This window comes from Zootoca vivipara, chromosome 5 (genome assembly GCF_963506605.1).
Source record: "Zootoca vivipara chromosome 5, rZooViv1.1, whole genome shotgun sequence".
In the NCBI taxonomy this organism is placed as follows: Eukaryota; Metazoa; Chordata; class Lepidosauria; order Squamata; family Lacertidae; genus Zootoca; species Zootoca vivipara.
In genome coordinates, this window is record NC_083280.1 from 61,423,555 (window position 1) to 61,443,876 (window position 20,322).

General features: G+C 43.6%; 1 protein-coding gene across 1 annotated transcript in view; it reads right to left on the minus strand.

Moving 5' to 3' along the window:
- Positions 1-19,461, minus strand: part of STK32C (serine/threonine kinase 32C) — a 164,464-nt gene extending 145,003 nt beyond the window's left edge. Inside the window, exon 1 of the mRNA XM_035138380.2 lies at positions 18,712-19,461. Coding sequence (XP_034994271.1) covers positions 18,712-18,802 — 91 coding nt within the window. The 5' untranslated portion in view covers positions 18,803-19,461. The remainder of the gene's footprint in view (positions 1-18,711) is intronic.
- Between the last annotated feature and the right edge of the window lie 861 nt (positions 19,462-20,322).

The following is a 20,322-nucleotide window of genomic DNA, read 5'->3' on the forward strand; positions in this document are numbered from 1 at the left end:
CAGTCGAGCAAATAATGGGTGGGTGGGGAACTGAATCAGGACATCCTGCATCTGAACCCAATACTGTGTTGACTGTGCCATGGTGGCCATATTGGGTTGCATCCAATCAAGTCATGCTCAGAGTAGACTCATTGATATTAATGGCCATGACTAACCTACGCCTTTTCATTTTAGAAGCTGTGCTCTAACTTAGCTGGATAAAACCCGTTAACCTATTGGCTCAAGGGCGGCATTTCATGTATCTATGCACAGATACACTCAAGAGAGAGAGAGAGAGAACCTAAATTTAGCATCTAGAGCAGTGTTTCTCAACCTTGGGTCCCCAACTGTTGCTGGACTACAATTCCCACTATCCCAAGCTAGCAAGACCAGTAGTCAAGGGTGATGAGAGCTGTAGGTCCAACAACAACTAGGAACCCAAAGTTGAGAAACACTGATCTAGAGTCTAGATCTAATTATTTCAGCAGTTTTTAAGGATACATCTGTAAATTGCCTTGGGGTATATATGTGGAAAGAAATTACAATAATAATAATAATAATAATAATAATAATAATAATAATAATAATACACCATGAGAAGGAAGAATTCTATCACAGATATTTCTAGTTAAATAAGTGAGTGATAAACAGAGATGAGGCTTCCATAGTCATCAATAAACAAAGCTGTTACAGTTGAGTTTTTTAAAGGCCTTTTATTTTGAAATTAAGAATTCCGTGTTATAGATGAAGGCATACACTCAAACTTTTCACAACATAATTCTATCCTGGTATCTGTTTTATCAGTCATATGTATATATGTATATTCTGCCCTTTCTAGCCAAAATTAGAACCACCTGAGGCAGCAAATATCAACATAAGCACAAGACAGAATGGAAACAAACAAGGAGCAAAACTACAGAAAATCAAGAGCTGTAAGGTAAAGAGCTGAGAAAAGAATGCCAGCCAATACAGTACAGAGGGTAGCCTTTAGAATTGCAACTGTAATCACTTTCAATCCTGCCTGGAAACATATATGACTATATGTTGCTGTGTGTGTGTGTTCACATGAGCCTGTGCTAATGGCAATGTGGACAGTTAACTTGCAACCTTTGCTGAAACAAATTGCTCACCAGGAACTCTCCATGGTGCTGTGTCCACTGAGCTGCCTTGCTCATTACAGAATTAGAACAGGGTGTTAAGAGGGAAAATACTATGAAAATATTCCCATAATCTATCTGCCTCTGCTTGATTCCCAGCTTGGCTACTACCAATTGCATCCTCCCAGGAGTCCTGGACCTGAGGGCCTTCACCCATATGTATCTTCACACATTGTCTAATTTTATCCTCTCATATAGGGCAAGGTTGTCCATTATGCAGACACAATTTCCCCATGCCTTTAGTGCAATACATCCGGCATGAAACTGAATCAGGAACAGGCTCCACTGAAGCTGTGGCTTTCAAACTATGGGAAAGTTTTGAAAGAAGTTGCTCTTTTAAGGTCTAGTCCTCTGTACAAGTAAGCATCACCAACAACAGTCTTTTTCAACGTGCTCTTTTAAGCAGCTCTCTAAAGTGCTTATCATTTTGTCTGGTGCAAAGCAAAGAAACAGGAAGGGGAGTGAATATGCAAGGATAAATCATGCAGGTATAAAGATTACACAGGAAAGCAATCTTCACAAATATAAATAAATTGGCGAGAGTCAAGCAAAAGTTAGTTGCAATTAGTCAATGAACTAGGACTTAGCCATGGTTAATCTGAAGTGAGCTCCCACTGGTTCTGATGAACCTTAGCCATGTATAACTTTTGCTGAACTGCAGTCATTGGCGTGCTCAACTCAGCAAGGCTTCCCTGTACACAGCCATGTCCCAATGTGCTCTCACACTTTTCCACTTGGGCGACAATAGCAACCTCATACGCCTATGGGGTTCTGGATCAAAGGCGAGGTGTCCAACAGGACTCACAACTCCATGAATCACTTATGTTTTCACCCTCAACTATATAAAACAACACTTGTCAGTGGTGCACATCTAAATTTCGAGCCCACTATTACTTTATTCAAAATTGGAGATTATTTTAAGCACCTTGCCCTATTTTTCCCCAAGTTTCTCACAGGTTTCCATGGGAATGAGAACAGCGTCGAGGCAGCCTAAAGCAGAGCCACTAACCTCCAGAAAATTTCAACTGCAGCTGCTGGTGAGACATTGCAAGTGCCATAACTCAAATGCTACTTACAGATTTTAAGAGCCTTTGGGGTCCAATACAACTCCTGAAGCCTAGAGTGCTCTAAATGTGTCAAAGGAATGGAAGATGAAAATGTCTTCTAAGTGTCCACACATACCTCTGTTCAAACAGGCAACTGTATTGAAAGAATTCCTTCTCTCAGTGAAACCAGACATTTTGGCCTTTTCAGAGAAGTCCTTCCTCACACTTCTCTGCAACGCATAGGGAGTTCATGGTCCCTTACTTTCTACTGGATATATAATGGCATGGCAAGCAGTCATAGGAACACAGGAAGCTATCTTATACAGAGTTGTATCATTGATCCATCAGTATTGTCCACAATGACTGGCAGTTCCTCTTCAGGGTTTCAAGCAGAAGACAGCCTGACCTGGAGATTGAACCTGGGACCTGTTGCAAACGAAGCAGACACTCCACCACTGAGCTGTGACCCTTCCCCAGTCTAATGTTCATAATAATATAATTATAATAGTTTATTATTTATACCCCACCCATTTGGCTGGGTTTCCCCAGCCACTCTGGGTGGCTTCCCACAAAATATTAAAAATACATTCAAACATTAAAAACTTCCCTCAACATGAAAACTGCATTTGTAGACCTCTATTGCCATTATAATGGGACGCGGGTGGTGCTGTGGGTTAAACCACAGAGCCTAGGGTTGCAGATCAGAAGGTTGGCAGTTCAAATCCCTGTGATGGGGTGAGCTCCCATTGTTCGGTCCCTGCTCCTGCCAACCTAGCAGTTTGAAAGCATGTCAAAGTGCAAGTGGATAAATAGGTACCACTCCAGCGGGAAGGTAAACGGTGTTTCCATGCGCTGCTGTGGTTTGCCAGAAGCGGCTTAGTCATGCTGGCCACATGACCCAAGCTGTACGTCAGCTCCCTCGGCCAGTAAAGCGAGATGAGCATCACAACCCCAGAGTTTTTCGCAACTGGACTTAACTGTCAGGGGTCCCTTTACCTTTACCTTTATTTTCATTATAACAGATATGGAGAGAAGAAGCCAACAGCTACCAAAAAATATATTCGAGGTTCAATTTATTATTTATTTATTCATTTATTAATTTTGTACACTGCCCTTTATCCAAAGATCCCAATTTAGATTATTTACATGAAAGTAAGCAGTTAAGAAAGTTTGAGGACTATCATATTTTAACTTTTCTCTGTTGGAATCTGCTATGTCTCACCATCTTCCCGACAGGTTCACCCTGAACTGCACAAGACCTCAGAGGAAGAAGAAGACTGAATTGCTAGCCCTAGTGTGGACTGGGTTCCAGGAGAGGCAACAGAGACCAATGACCCTTGCACCTGGAGAGAGACCCAGTTCAAAGAGGCCACAAGTCCGAGAAACTGTAACACCTTCACTAGTCTTATCTCCTCACCAACCTACCCACCAATTCACCCGAGGAGCAGAGGCGACAACAGGTCCAACCAAACAGCAGAACCAAAGGTGCAGTGCCTATTTAAAAGTGTGAGGACAATTTTCTGTGAGTCCTACTCATGAGAAGGATACCCAATTCCTCCTTGAAGAACAGTCAAGGAAGAAGTGAGGCAGCCGCCTGCCTCAACTATAAAGTAGCTCAATAGAAGCTGAACCAGTGCTGAAGCAACATCTCATCTTGCTGGGGCTTGTTGGACAGCTCCCCTGTTATTCTGAACTCCCTAGACAACTTGAGGTAAGACAGGATATGCTACACAACAGGAGTAGCTATAATGGGACAAAACCATAAGATGTCTGTGGACATCAAAATACATTTCATCTATGGGGAATATTAATATAACTTTTTGAGAATGGGAATCACTCTTTAAAAATTGTACAACAGGATCTCTATGAGCCAACATATATATCATTCTTAAAGAAAACCACTGACATATTTACAAGCTAAGATGAATTCCTTTGCAGATGAAATACCTTGGTTTCCCAGAATACACACCAGACACATTCATGCTTTGGATACTGTGCAGTAAATGAACAAAGTGTGCACAGCATAGCTCGAGTATTTCACCGTAATACTGTGAAAAAGTAAAAGTGGGGAAGTGTGATCTTTTGTTTAACTGTGCGCCATAATAAAGGACAGCAGTAAGAAGTGGATTTGTCAAGGATCAGGTGCCTTGTCCTATGAAATCAATTTTGATTAGGTTCAATGGCATTTGGGCTCTACATAAAGATATAATACAAAATAAAAGCAAGAGCACCTCTTGACCTCACTAATGTAGGGGGCTTGTGAAGGCTGATTTAAGCACTTTCAACCTCTGCATTGCACATCATTCCATGCTGGTACATGGCCAACATTGCTGGGGACCAAGTCTACACAAAAGAGAGAGAGAGAGAGAGAGTTCTTCACAACCTGCCTAAGCTCTGTTTTCTGATTCCTGCCTAAGCTCTGTTTTCTGTTGTGACCTACCATAGCAAATATGGAACTCCTAATGTAGCACAATTAAAGAGCAATATCAGGGAAAGACTGTGTGTTTGGGGGGAGAGTCTCACAGTGTTTCAGCATGGCTGGGCCAAATTTGCCCACTGCTCCAGACATAAGTACTCCCTTCACACAGACACACACAGCAGCTGCCCAGCCTGTATAATTCAATCATGCTTGTTCCACAAGGAGGAGACACCGTGCATAGAAAGAGCAGTGGGGCTCCACCACTGGCCTGGCCACTGCCACTGCACAGCTCCACAGCCTGGCCTGACGTGTATGCTTCTCAATCTCTGCACAATTTGAAACTCAAATTGCTCGTAAGCTTTCCCTACTCAGCACAATGCATGCATATCAGAGGTAGGGTGTTGTGCAATATCAAGGATGAGGCCAGCTGTGGGGCCCCACTATTTGTTCGACCCTCCTCCAGATTCCTCTAGGGCAGGCATCCCCAAACTGTGTCCCTCCAGATGTTTTGGCCTACAACTCCCATGATCCCTAGCTAAGAGGACCAGTGGTCAGGGATGATGGGAATTGTAGTCCAAAACATCTGGAGGGCCGAAGTTTGGGGATGCCTGCTCTAGGGCAGGCATCCCCAAACTGTGTCCCTCCAGATGTTTTGGCCTACAACTCCCATGATTCCTAGCTAACAGGACCAGTGGTCAGGGAAGATGGGAATTGTAGTCCAAAACATCTGGAGGGCCGAAGTTTGGGGATGCCTGCTCTAGGGATTTTGAAGACAGAGTGTGACCACCACAGCTGCATTTTTTAAGAATCCCGTGCCCATTTCATCCTGGGAAAGGGGCAGGTTGAAGAACTGTTGGGATGACATCTAGGCCACATTGCCCCTGCCCAGACACCATTTCTGGCACCTCTCCTTAGGGCAAGTAGACCAGCACTGGGACATCCCCTCAGCTTCTATTGACCTTTGATAGGGAAGGGCTATCACTCAGTAATAGAATATCCATTTTGTGTTCATTAGGTCTCAGGTTCAATCCCTAGCATCTCCAGGAATGGCTGGCAATGCCCTGTCTGAAACCCTGAAGAGTCACTGCCGGTCATTATAAACAATACTGAGTTAGACGAACCAGTGCTCTGACTCTATCGGGCAGCTTCCTGCATTCCTATGTCTTTTGTCTGTACACTAACTCCACTGTGTGTGTGTGTGTGTGTGTGTGTGAGTGAGAGAGAGATTTTCTCATGCCTTCTAGTTAGCACTGCTATTTTATTTTTAACCCAATATGACATGGTCATAATGAGAGCATGGATTTCATAATATTGTCTCTCTCCCACAAAAATATAAGGCATTAATTGACATTTTATTTAGGGATGTCCCCAAAATGTCTTAAGGGGTCTCCATAGCAACCATGCTGTGCCAGTAAACAGGAGCACACCAGAACAATGCGGTAATTGCTTCTGGATATATTAACAAGCAATGTCTTCATATATATAAAAATATATATGGAAGAGCAGGCAATACTAAAAATACATCTCTATGAAATGGTAATATATTTAGAAGAGCATTGCATAACAATCCCACCCACCCACCCATGGGGGGGGCACACATCATTGTTATCCATATTCTTGGCACTACGTCCTCATTTTAAAAGGTACATAAGAGCAGCTCTGCTGGATCAGGCCAGTGGATTTAGTCCAGTCTCTTATTATCACACAGCCAGATGCCTGTAAGAAGCCCACAAGCAGGACTTGAGAGCAACAGCACTCTGACCGCTTGTGATCCTCAGCAGACAGTATTCAGAGGCAGACTGCTTCCGCCAGTGGAGGTAGCTTTCTCTTTTTAAGTGCATACAATTTTCAAGAGAATGCATAGTACAATTGACACTTGACTGAATTACTTTAAAACCTCACAGCTCTGATACACACACACACACACACCCTGTATATTCTGGCATATAAGATGACTGGGCATTGGGCGTATAAGACGACCCCCAACTTTTCCAGTTAAAATATAGAGTTTGGGATATACTCACCATATAAGAAATACAACCCAGCATAAAAGACGATCCCCGACTTCTGAGAAGATTTTCCTGGATTAAAAAGTAGTCTTATACGCAGGAATACACACACACACACACACACACCACAATGGATTAGAGAATGAATTGAGGGTGAGCTGGGAACTGAGAAAAGCTCTGCACTTTTTTAAAAGATGGCAATTTTTGCTGTGCCAGCAGCTCCAACGAAAACTTTCCATTCCAACGGCATTTTAAACATTGTGCACACATGCAAAAGGACACAGCGAAGTTGCCTTGTTAACAGTGTATAAAAGATAGCGTATGTGTGTAGGAACATCTTTGGTGCGGGTGAAATGTAGTCTTACACACACACACCTTTTTTTGCCTATGGCTACACCCATCATTGGCACGTGGCCCCTGGAAGATGGTTCATAAGGGAATGTGGCTCTCAAGATAAAAAAAAATGAGGAAATATTGGTTCTCTATTAGGGTGTTATTGACTTCAGTTATTTTACTCACTCAGCTATCTGTTGTTATTTCTTAACAATTGCGCTTTCACTAATATTAGTCGCTGCTGAATTGTTGCTGTGAGATAGATACCGGTAGATAGACAGATAGATATGTATGCTTGTCTATTTAGAGCTTGTTAGCTGCCCTGAGATAGAAGACATTTTAATAAGCACATTAGAAAGGAAAACACTTTCCTGTGTATGGCAAAAAGCAATACTAGAGAAAACAAATATAGAAAATGTATTCCTGCCCATGGAGCCCACTTTTACAACATGGTTACGGCTTGGTTAGCAGGTGATTCAGTAGGGGAAACACAGCCCAGAATAATTAAGGAGGTAGTACAAGAATACTTGGCTAGTTTAGATGTATTCAAGTCTCCAGGGCCAGATGAACTACATCCAAGAGTATTAAAAGAACTGGCAGAGGTGATTTCAGAACCACTGGCAATAATCTTTGATAATTCCTGGAGAACAGGCGAAGTTCCAGCAGACTGGCGGAGGGCAAATGTTGTCCCTATTTTCAAAAAGGGGAAAAGAGAGGACCCAAACAATTACCGCCCAGTCAGCCTGACATCAATACCAGGAAAGATTCTAGAGCAGATCATTAAGCAAACAGTCTGTGAGCACCTAGAAAGAAACTCTGATCACTAAAAGTCAGCATGGGTTTCTGAAAAATAAGTCATGTCAGACTAATCTGATCTCATTTTTTGACAGAATTACAAGCCTGGTAGATGAAGGGAACGCTGTGGATGTAGCCTATCTTGATTTCAGCAAGGCCTTTGACAAGGTGCCCCATGATATTCTTGTAAAGAAGCTGGTAAAATGCGGGCTAGACAATGTTACCATTCAGTGGATTTGTAACTGGCTTACTGACCGAACCCAAAGGGTGCTAATCAATGGCTCCTCCTCATCCTGGAGAGTAGTGACTAGTGGGGTGCCACAGGGTTCTGTCTTGGGCCCAGTCTTATTCAACATCTTTATCAATGACTTGGATGATGGGCTTGAGGGCATCCTGAGCAAGTTTGCAGACGACACCAAATTGGGAGCGGTGGCTAATACCCCAGAGGACAGGATCACACTTCAAAATGACCTTAACAGATTAGACAACTGGGCCAAAGCAAACAAGATGGATTTTAACAAGGAGAAATGTAAGGTACTACACTTGGGCAGAAAAAATGAAAGGCACAAATACAGGATGGGTGACACCTGGCTCGAGAGCAGTACATGTGAAAAGGATCTAGGAATCTTGGTAGACCACAAACTTGACATGAGTCAGCAGTGTGATGAAGCAGCTAAAAAGCCAATGCAATTCTGGGCTGCATCAATAGGAGTATAGCATTAGGGCATGTTGAATTTTTCATCTTTAAAAATCCTGATTTGAGGGGTGTTAAAAAGTTGTGGTATGATGAGGTAATTTGAAATATATTTTGGTTCCTTGTAAATATTGAGGTCTTGCTTGGTAAAACTCTATGTGAAAAGTTCCTACTTTTTAACATTTTTTAAATTTTCCTGTCATTTATAAACATATAGGTTATTCCCCAATTTTGATGAAAACAGATGTTGATAAGTGCCTAAAATTGATTACAAGATACAGTGGTACCTTGCAAGATGAATTTAATTTGTTCTGCAAGTTGCTTCATATAGCAAAAAACTCGTCTTGCAAAGCATGGTTTAAAATTTTCCCGGTTTACCCGGTCTACCCATTTAGTTAATGCATTCCTATTTGTCTTGCGAAGCGCGGTCATAGGAAATTTTGTCTTGCGAGTCGCCTCGCCTAACGCAAAAGGCTTTCATCTTGAGAGTTTTTCGTTGCATGAGGCATTCATCTTGTGGGGTACCACTATATTGTAGTTCTCTTATATATGTATTGTAGTTATCTGTACTATTAATATTAATATTAATATTAATATTAATATTATACAACAGTATGTGATATCTTTTTTGCTTTCTACCACCAGTCCACCCACTGAGGTCGTTGGGGTTTCAAAGCCAAAATGCTCTGACAAGTAGATTTCTCATTTATCCGAGATAGACAGAATGGGGTGGCATGAGGACATCTAACCAGCCCTAGCAATTGTCTTCTGTGTTGCATTGGAGACTGGGGGCTGGGGTCTTGCTTGAATATGTTACAGAGCATCTCTGGTACCAGAACAATTGTGTGGTCATCAAAGGAGCTGGGATCCTCACCCACCAACATCATTTTATTATACTATACTATATTCTATATATATATATATATATATATATATACTATATTCAGCAGAGAATTGTGTCCTTTTGTTGCTCACTCCCACCCTTTGCAAACAGAATTTTATTCCCATGAAGGAGAAAAGCATGTTTTCTTTGAATAATAGCTATGATGATAAACACTATAAGGAAGTCTATGCAGAGGACTGGATAAACTACTGTACTTGGAGGTGTTAAAAATACACTGTAAAGTAGAGCTACCAAAGTTCAGTCGAGTGACGGTCTTTCCTTATTGCATAAATTGGGGGTGCAAAAACAGCATTCTGATAGTGTAGGATTAAGGCTGTTGGGCAGGCACCCAATCTTAAGATAAGGATTGCCACATTTTAAGAAAGACAAGGTTTTAGTTCCTTCAATAGTAGCATGGATAATAAGCATTATGGTAACCCTTCTATCACAGTGATGGAAGGATGGAAATACTATATATTCTCCTGCTTCAGAACCATTAAATGAACAGAAGTCTTGACCTGCATGGAATATGGTTTCTCTAAGTCTGACACCATCTTTGTGAGGATCAAGAGCAGGCCTTTAGATTCTACAGTAATCAAATTTTAACAGTGTACACTTCTTTTGAAGAGCATGGTCCAGGGGGCTTCTGCCAGTGGCTCTCCTACTCAGATGTGGGCCCTCAGCAGATACATGATCATGTGACACCAGCCCTTGAAGTTGTTAATTTATTATTCTTTTTTTTACTATAATAGGACGTTATAAGATAAAGCAGGCATCCCCAAACTTCGGCCCTCCAGATGTTTTGGACTACAATCCCCATCATCCCTGATCATTGGTCCTGTTAGCTAGGGATCATGGGAGTTGTAGGCAAAACATTTGGAGGGCTGCAGTTTGGGGATGTCTAAGATAAAGTAATGATATGTTGTTACAGCTGGAAACAAAATTTCTTTATATTTTCGCTTGTATAATATGATTAAAAACTTTAATTTCGCTTCAAAATGCGAGTTTTCGGCTTTTTTAAAAGTGTATTTCAAACAGATCTCAATTTACCAAGCTAAACATCAACCAATCATAAAAATAATTGCAGATTTGGATTCCTCATGTGCAATAACATATTTTTAGAACCCCTCATTGAGCAAATTCCAAAAAAAAAAAATTTCGTCCTTAAATGACACGCCCTAGTATAGCATCTAGATCAAGGGAAGTAATAGTACCACTGTACTCTGCTCTGGTCAGACCTCACCTGGAGTACTGTGTCCAGTTCTGGGCACCACAGTTCAAGAAGGATACTGACAAGCTGGAACGTGTCCAGAAGAGGGCAACCAAAATGGTCAGAGGCCTGGAAACGATGAGGAACGGCTTAGGGAGCTGGGCATGTTTAGCCTGGAGAAGAGAAGGTTAAGGGGTTATATGATAGCCATGTTCAAATATATGAAAGGATGTCATATGGAGGAGGGAGAAAGGTTGTTTTCTGCTGCTCCAGAGAAGCGGACACGGAGCAATGGATTCAAACTTCAAGAAAGAAGATTCCACCTAAACATTAGGAAGAACTTCCTGACAGTAAGAGCTGTTCGGCAGTGGAATTTGCTGCCAAGGAGTGTGGTGGAGTCTCCTTCTTTGGAGGTCTTTAAGCAGAGGCTTGACAGGCATATGTCAAGAATGCTTTGATGGTGTTTCCTGCTTGGCAGGGGGTTGGACTGGATGGCCCTTGTGGTCTCTTCCAACTCTATGATTCTATTATTCTATGGTTAACTTGAGGCAGGAGGAGTAAAAATGTGTGATTTAAGTAAAAGGTGTGGTTTAATGGGTACTTCGGTTAAGCTGCTTTAAACCTGTTGTCTTAGCTAGAGTTATATAAGTTGTGGGAAGCAGTTCCAAGCCTTGCGGATTGTATTTCAAATTATTTCATATTTTGATGCAGATTTCCTTGTCCTCCTGTTACAGGTGTCATGACTCCCAGCAGTGATCAAGAGTCAGAATCAGAGGCTAGAGAGCCTCCAGCTATGGAGCCAGACCTAGTTCAGGGCTCTGAGTTTCCTCTTAGAGATGAGAAGATCAGAGAGCCTGGGAGAGCCAGTGCCTCACCAGCCCAGTGGCACCTGGCACACACCAGGCCATAGGCTATGGAACAGATGGGAATGCCTGCCTACCTTCAGCCAGAGGGTTGACCCTTGAAGACTCAAAAGCAGGGTGGTCCAACTCTTCACGGAGCAATGGATTCAAACTACAAGAAAGAAGCTCCCACCTAAACATTAAGAAGAACTTCCTGACAGTAAGAGCTGTTCGGCAGTGGAATTTGCTGCCAAGGAGTGTGGTGGAGTCTCCTTCTTTGGAGGTCTTTAAGCAGAGGCTTGACAGCCATATGTCAAGAATGCTTTGATGGTGTTTCCTGCTTGGCAGGGGGTTGGACTGGATGGCCCTTGTGGTCTCTTCCAACTCTATGATTCTATGATTCATACTAAGTGGGCCACAAGAGTACTTCAACAGAGAACCCATAGGCCGCACTCCAAATTAAATTTCCCTATCCGAAATTAAACTGTTTGCCATATATTGAATATTATTTGATACACACAATCTGTTTCATTAAATATATATAATTAAATGCACAATTAATTTTTTTTATTAAACACATTCAATACCCAAACAGGTGTATGCACTTCCATTAACAATGTATGATGCAAACAATAACTTTCTAAGGTTTTAATATGTATTTGTCTTGAATGTTGCAGAGGGCTGCCAAAAAAAAAGGCCTCATGGGCAACATGCAGCTTGTGGGCCACAGGTTTGACCACCTTGCTCCAAATGTATCCATAAGAAGGAGGAGCCTGAGAGAGGAAGGATGGGGGCAGAGCCTTTAAGAGGATCAGTTTGCTCTCAACCTTTGTGGGAGTGAGCTGTTTGCTTGGAGCTGTCTGTGGTCCTGAAACATCTGCTCTGCCTTGCCCCTAGGGCAGCCATCCCCAAACTTCGGCCCTCCAGATGTTTTGGACTACAATTCCCATCTTCTCTGACCACTGGTCCTGTTAGCTAGGGATCATGGGAGTTGTAGGCCAAAATATCTGGAGGGCTGCAGTCTGGGGATGCCTGCCCTAGGGAATGGCATCTGATCACAGCATAGCACTAAGCATCATCATGCTAGCCCAGGGATATCCAGATGTTTTGAACCATAACCTCCCCTACTCCTGACCATTAGCCGGCTGGGGCCAATGAGTCTGCCATATCTCCAGTGACTAAACCTGAGCTAATCTCTCCTTTCTGACCAACTGAACAGAAGAGTTTCTCCAGTGTATATCGTGAACCAATTCAAAAACATGCTGCATGACTCACATAACATGAAGGGTTATGTCCTTAAAACTTGTCCTTAAATTTTGCCTGATTGCTCAGCCAAAGTGAATGCAGGTTTCTTAAGGAGACCTGGGAATTATATCACCCCTCACTATTTTTTCTCGACTTCGTTCATATAGTGACAAGCTCACATCGCACCAGAATTTGATGATTCAAGTGTAGGTGTAATATAAGAAACTATCAGTAACAGTGAGAAAATGTTTGTTCTGCTTGCCCAGAGGTGCTCTGGTAAGCAGTGTGCCAAGGGCGCAGACCCTCTCTCCAAAGCTTTAAAATGTCCTGCCATTTTGAGAAAGTTAAAAAGAAAAGAAAAAAGCAGTTGTCTCTTCAGCACAGCAAGGGACATTTATGCTTTCAGACATATTCTGCATACACCAGTGCAAATGAAACAGAACCCTCGCCAAGGTCTTTTCACATACGAAGGCAGGGAACAGATTGTGGGGTCCACAAATGTTGGCTTGGCTTATTAGTCAGCTGTTGCTTGTGGCCTCCGAGTTGAAACAATTTAACTTGAGAAGGGTGGGGTGCGTGGTTGATGTTATTCTATTCTGCTCTAATTATATAGCTTCCAGATGACCTGTTTATTGATCACTCCTTCTGATTTGTTTGCAGGGAGGTTAGATGCCAAGCAGCTGTAATTCCATACTTCCCAGTGCATTTTCCTGTCACTTTCCTTATCATAAGAAGTCTGGTTTGGGGGGGGGGGAGTGGGTTTGTTGCACAAGACGTCCCCATCAACTATAATGCGAATTTCCTGGTATGTGAGGCAATTGCCTATACAGCACACCATCTTGAATAACAACTGGACTGACCATCAAAACTGTCTCTGAGAATACTCCAGACTCACCGCTTTGCAAGAGGGATTCAATCACATACCACAAATTTAGGTTTGTGCAATTAAAGAGGATTTATGCACTCTGGCACAACAAACTTGCTTTAAAAAACAACAACACAGATTTCTGGCAGTAAGGAAAGTGATGGGCAAGCAAATGCAGTCAGGAGGAATAGCGATGGACAGGAAGTCAGGTCACCTCCACACAAACAAGTCCAAATTAATGCTCAGTTAACAGTGGGCAGCATATACTCTTCACACAAGCTTTCCGCAAAGAAACTGGGCTAAAGAAACAGGACATCTGGAAGCAATGCAAGCCAACTAAGCTAGGATGCTGATGCTCGCACAATTCAGTTAGGCCTAGCAGCATGCGCACTGCAATGTGGTGGTCGCAATTGCATGCAGGAGCACAGCTCCTATTCCCTAAGAGCAAAAACAAAATAGATTTCTGCTTTCACCATCAGGAGCCATCATCTTACAATGTAGGCACCACATTGCAGAGCTCGTAAAAGCAAAAGCAAACTAGATTGTCGTTGTTTAGTGATTTCTGTCCTGGTCTATCAACAATGCTGTCTCTCAGAACTATTGTGATGATGAAGGAATCATCCTTTTTCAGTCCTCAAATTGGGCCAGGGTGTGGGGGAACCTATGCCACCCCCACCACCACCATCTCCTTGTTGTATGCCTTTCCCAAATGTCATGTGTTTAGCATGAAGATCTGCAGAGAGATTCTAACTGCACTCGGCTAAACAAGGCTAGAATCCCCCCTTCAGTCAGGAACCCTCATTGTGCAGGATTCTAACCACATTCAGCTGAACATGGTGCATGAGCAGGCAAAGGAAGCAGGTCCTGCATGTGCACCCCTCCACACTTTAAACCCACATGCATTGTTTTGAACACCTGAAGAGGGCTGTAAATTATGCCATATTATATATCTAGCCCAGCCATCCCTAACCTGGTCTCTCTCCACAAGATGTTTTGGGCATCTGCTCCAGCCAGCACAGCCATAAACTGAGGGAAGCTGTTATTGCCATAGAAGGCTTGCAATAGTTGTCTTGCTCCATCCCCAAAAGAATCTGAGGACTTGTTCAGGTGCTAATTCTCTCCCCCAGGATTGTAGCAAGAACAGAAGCAAGTCTCAGACCAACAAGGTGCATTTTACCTCACCAAGTCAAGAAGAGCCGATCTTCAAATTAGCATGGAATCTCTCAGCTCACAAGTTACATTCAGTCTACCCATTAAGAGTAGCAAAAGAAGGAAGTTCTCAGTTCCATGCCCCTCTCAGGATATGGGAGAAGCATGGGAGCCAATTAACATCTAAATTTCTAGGTGTTCTGTATTTTTCTTACAAGATAACGGAAGTGATCTTAGCATGCATTTTCAAGATCACTATATACAGGGTTCTTCTCACTTACTAAACTTATGAAGAATTAATGGTATTTTTTTGCAAATCAGGAAAATGAGTTAAAACACACACATACACAGGTTTTGCAACTGTTTTAGGGGTGGGGGTGGGGAATACAGCTCAGGGTTTTAGCACCTGCATTGCATACAGAAAATCCCAGGGTTGATATTCAGCATTTCCAAATCACCTGTCTGTGAGTGACTGCTGATCAGCATAAACATTGAATTAGGTGTACCAATTGTCAGAATAAGCAGGTTCTAATATTAAAAATGGTAATTTGAATCCAGCTCAGTGACAGGACAAGAGAATGAAAGAGAAGGTGGAGGTTCTTGACAACCAGAAAAGTTGTCTTTAGAGATTCCTAGGTATTAAAGTTGTTCAAAGATAACTTATAAATGAATTTCCCAAACTAAAATAAAAGTGCAAATTGTGTAGCTTATTTCTTTTTTTTTTTTAAAAAAAATATTTTTATTAATTTTCCAATTAAAACCAATTATATCACATTCAATATTTCAAATTATACACATATATATATCAATCAGACCGAATGTTATGCCAAATCATCTAAAGAATTTTTTATTTGGGTTCCCATGCTTCAAGAAATTGGGAATTCCTCGCAACTGTCCACTGCCGTCTTTTTTCTAAAGTTCAAATCGTCCTTCAAGTTCATAATAATCCAGATCTTCCCCTTACAGTCACAAAGATGTTTTCCACTTTCACGATTGTTTCCCAGCTGCTGATATAAATATCAAACAAAGTCTCACAGATGTTCTTTCTCCTGTGTGAGTTAATCAGTCCAGCCTCCCCATAAATCTTCTTAATGGAGCTCCTGTTGCGTTGAAGCAATTCGAAGTAGCGCCATCTTAAAAAGCTCAAATCACTTTCGCTTTCCTCTCATGGCCATGAAAATTTACGATCATTATAGAATTTACAGCTTTTCCAGGCAGGAGACCCAAACATCAAACCATAGACTCTTGGTAAATTAATGGATCTCCTTGCCCTATAGCTGAACTTAGCTTCAGGTCGCTGCTCCAATTTAAAGTGCGTCACAGCTCATAAATCCTCCGAACGCATTCAGAACTCCTTCCGTCCGACTAGGGGGGGGCTTTTCTCATCGGCAACTCCACATCTTTAAAAAAATATGCTCAGTAACAACAGTTATAAGGTTCAACTCACACAGTCTTTTGCTTCTCTTTCACTCCAAACAAGCCAGGACATCGCGTCCGGGAAGGTACGAGGCAACAATATGAAGAAAAAAAATAAAATAAAAACTCACTCCCCTTATCGCTCCGTCCCCATCAATCCTTCTTCCAGATGCAGTACAATCTTTGACTCCTCTCACTCGGCAGCATAAATTTCTCAGCAGTAAACAGCGCTTCTTTCCCTCCTTCTGAAGTATGTCCATAGATTTAAGCCTAATTATCTTCTTTAACCATGGAAATCCCCGCCATGCAGATTAGCGTCCGGGAGTCCTGGCCCTTGTAAGTGCTCAGCCCAAGCTCCCCCCACTCCAAAAACAGTCGGAGTGGGTCTGGGGGCATCGCGGGCCAGCGGCCCCTCTCCGTAACCCCCGGAGAGGGTAGGGGGTTGCCATTTACTCCCCTAGCAACCGCCAAATTCCTTACAAAGGTCAGAGAGATGGAAAACAGGTCCGCCATTCCTGCAGGCGGAAACCGGAACCAATTGTGTAGCTTATTTCTAACACATTGGTGATATGATGCTTTATTCAGGCACAGAATCTTACCGAGTATTCTATAAAGAAGGGTCTTTTAAATGAAGTGGCCAGCAGATGTGAGGTACTGGGCTGTTTTCCAACAGTTCTCCAATCAAACAGAGTAAGCACATCTAACTCCAAAAGCTATCTTGCAGGAAAATTTGCTACCACTCTAACAGTGCTACCTCAGTTTAAGGACAGCCCTGTTTATGAACTATTCGGTTTGCGAACTCCGCAAAACCGGAAGTAGTGTCCCGGATTGTGAACTTTACCTCGGCCTAAGAATGGAAGCTGAACAGTGAAGAGCACCTGCGGCAGGAGGCCTCATTAGGGAAAGTGTGCCTCGGTTTAAGAATGGTTTCAGTTTAAGAATGGACTTCCAGAACAGATTAAGTTTGTAAACCGAGGTACCACTGTATTAAAAATAATACAGGTAGGTAGCCGTGTTGGTCTGACACAGTCGATATATGTATATAATTGTCCAGTAGCACATTAGAGACCAACTAATTTTGTTCTTGGTATAAGCTTTCATGTGCATGGTATCTGAAGAAGTGTGCATGCACATGAAAGCTCATACCAAGAACAAACTTAGTTGGTCTCTAACGTGCTACTGGACAATTTTTTATTTTTTTATATATTTAAAATAATAGATGGCTGGGTCTTAGGGCTTATTCAGAGTGTCCAGAAACTAATGGGTTGTGTAGAGGTTCGTTTTCTTTAGAAATGTATATTTCCTTTTGCACTCTAAACCTTCAGTGAGTTGGGTCCAGTTAGGGCACCTGTGATTCATGACAGTTTCTTTCTCAGCACGCTTTATCACAGAAGCCAATGAACACTGCTAAAATATTAATAATGCCTAGAAGGAATAATACCATTTACCATTTACCAGTGCATCCTGCTAGTTCTGTATGGTAGTACCAGTTTAATGTAAGCAAATCCTGAGAGGACCTGTAGCATGCACAATCCAATTCTGTGCATGTTCCTCTAGGAATTCAGAAGGGTTTACGCCTGAGTAAATGTACACAGTGTTCTCGAAGCTACCAACATGAGTCTGACCAAACTGCGGGAGGCAGTGGGAGACAGGAGTGCCTGGCGTGCTCTGGTCCATGGGGCCACGAAGAGTCGGACACAACTAAACGACTAAACAACAACAACAAATATACACAGGCTTGCTGCAGCCTCCTCTTCCATTACTCAGCCCACCCTGCAAAGCCATGCACAGATTGTTTAGTGCACACAAAGGAGAGCAGCAAACGATGAACTACCTGTATCGCCACTTTTCACAACCTCTGAGTTGTGCCAGGAGCTAGGTTTTACCCCTCCTTCAGAGGTGGTGGGGCAGGAAAGGAGAGCATGCAGTCTTTATAGCCTAATCTCCATTATCAAAAGTGATCTATAGAGCCTAATCTCCATTACCACTTCACATCTCTCCTTGTTCCATAATCCCCTGCCATTAACACGTGCAAATGTCTAATCCTATTAGCCCCCCCCCATGGTTTTATCAAATTAAAAGGACATAGAATTATAATTTGAAGCTTCCTATATCAATACAATGGTCATATTTGCATACTACCAGCTCCAGATTCTGCATCTGATACGGATGTGCGACTTATTATTTTTTTAAATTAAAAAAAAAGTTACGAATTGTATGCGTTTGCGCTTAGAAGTCAACTGACAGGATGGCAAAGGCATAAACCACAGACACAGAACCGTGGCGACACCATGTGCCCCTTTCAGAGGCAGAAAACAAACCCCCAATCTTCATTCACTCTTCTCTTTCTTGCAGAAACTGCTCCTTTGCCCGGCCATGCGCCCGCAATTGGCTACATCATTTCCGGGCAGTCTTGTCGGAGGCATCTCCAGTCCATCGACCCCCCCCAAGCACTTCTGAGTTTCCTGCCATTTCACTTTCCCCCTAGAGGGTCCCACGACGACCCTTTCCGGAGCGGAGTCCCTGAGCCGGACTCTTCCCTCGACATACATACACACACAGTACACACACGCCCTCCGCGCGTAAAAGAAAGGATGGGCAGTGTTTGAAAAGAAGAAAGGGAGAAGAAAAGACTCCCTTCACGCTGGATCGCGGCCGCTCTTACTCACCATCCTCCTTCTCGTCGAAGACGGGTCTCTTGGAAGACGAGGAGGAAATGCTGGCTCCCATCCTCTTCTTCCACTTGCTCCAGTGAAACATTGGCGAAGGAGGCGCCAGGGCATTCCCTACCAAAGTCCCGGGAAGCTGAGCGAGCCGGGCGCGGCGGCGGTGGTGGCGAGACGGCACGGGAGAGCACCTTCAAGATGGATCTGGGGTGTGTGAGAGGAGAGAGGGCGCGCGTGTGTTTGTGCGCCTGTGTGCAACGTGTCTGAGTGGCTCTTCTTCCCTGCCAGGCGCTTGCTTCTCTCTCTCTCTCTCCGTCTCCAGTCTCTCGCTTTTGTCTGCGCGGCGCGCACCCCCAGGGCCCTGGGGGAGGGAGAAGAGGAGCCAAGTGCCCGAGCTTGGCTCCCTTTGGGCGCCTTCTTCCCGATTTGGAGAGAATGGGGTTCCTCCTACTCCCCGTCAGCTTCTGGGGAACGGAGAGAGACCGGAGCGCCTCTTCAGCTTCAATCTCAATCTCTCTCTCTGCACACACGATCGAAATCGCCTTGGTTTTGCTCAAGCAACACGCCTCTCTCTCCCTCCCCCTCCCCCTGCCTCACCAGAGCCTGGGCTTTCCCCGCGCAAAGACGCTGCTGGAGACGAGGCGCGCCCCCGGAGCGGTCGGGGTTTTGTGTTCCGTGGCGCGGGTGCGCGTTTACAACGGCGAGACTCGGGAGCCGCTTGCCCTCAACTCCAGGGAACGCGAGACTCGCCACTTCCCGGCTAGGTGGCGCTCGAGTCGTGCCAACGTGGGGATTACCTTTCACCTTCTGAGATCATCCGAACGCAGCTCGCTGGAGGAGGTGGCAGACTGGAGATGGTGGGGGGAGAGGGGGAGAGGACATTAGGCTATGCTAGTTGCCCATGCCCGCCTCCAGATTGCCCTGCCTTGTTCGCTTCAAAGCAAAAATAAATTTGAGCAGACTAAAAATTGTATCCAAACAGGATGAGGAAGGGAAGTTGATTATTATGCAAATGGGGGGTGGCATTTCTGTTGTGTTCCCCCCCACACACACACCCGCTGTTGTTGTTAAACTAAGATCTCTCAGAGAGTGTTTTTTCCCCCCTTGGTCTGCAATAACCTGGAGAAAAAGGGAAAGGGGTTTGCTTATGGGATGTTCACAGGAAAAGAATGCCATCAAATGACCACCAGAATACGCCCACGTTTCCTCAAGGGCCATTGGAGTGGCTTAAATGGAGGGTGACTGGTCACTTCCCCATTGAAATTGCTCTTCCAAGTGGCCCATGCAAAATGTATTGGGATGGAGAGGAATGGCGCCAGAACCTGACATCCTCGGGCAGTTGTTGGGGGGCACAGTGTATTGGCAGGGCCCATTGTTGATGTGTGCCCTGGGACCTTTTAAAAACATTTCCAATGCTGTGAGCACCACCAGGTGCTGGACATATCAACATGAGGCACGGTGAGAAATTAAAATGTCAGGCAACCTCAGTCATCTGAAACCACTCAGAGAACTGCTGCAATATTATTGACTGTTGATTATTGTTTTATTTAATTTGCACGTGCTGTAGAAGGAAGTGAGTGGCAGGTGGGGCTCGTCAACCTGGGAAGGTAAGCC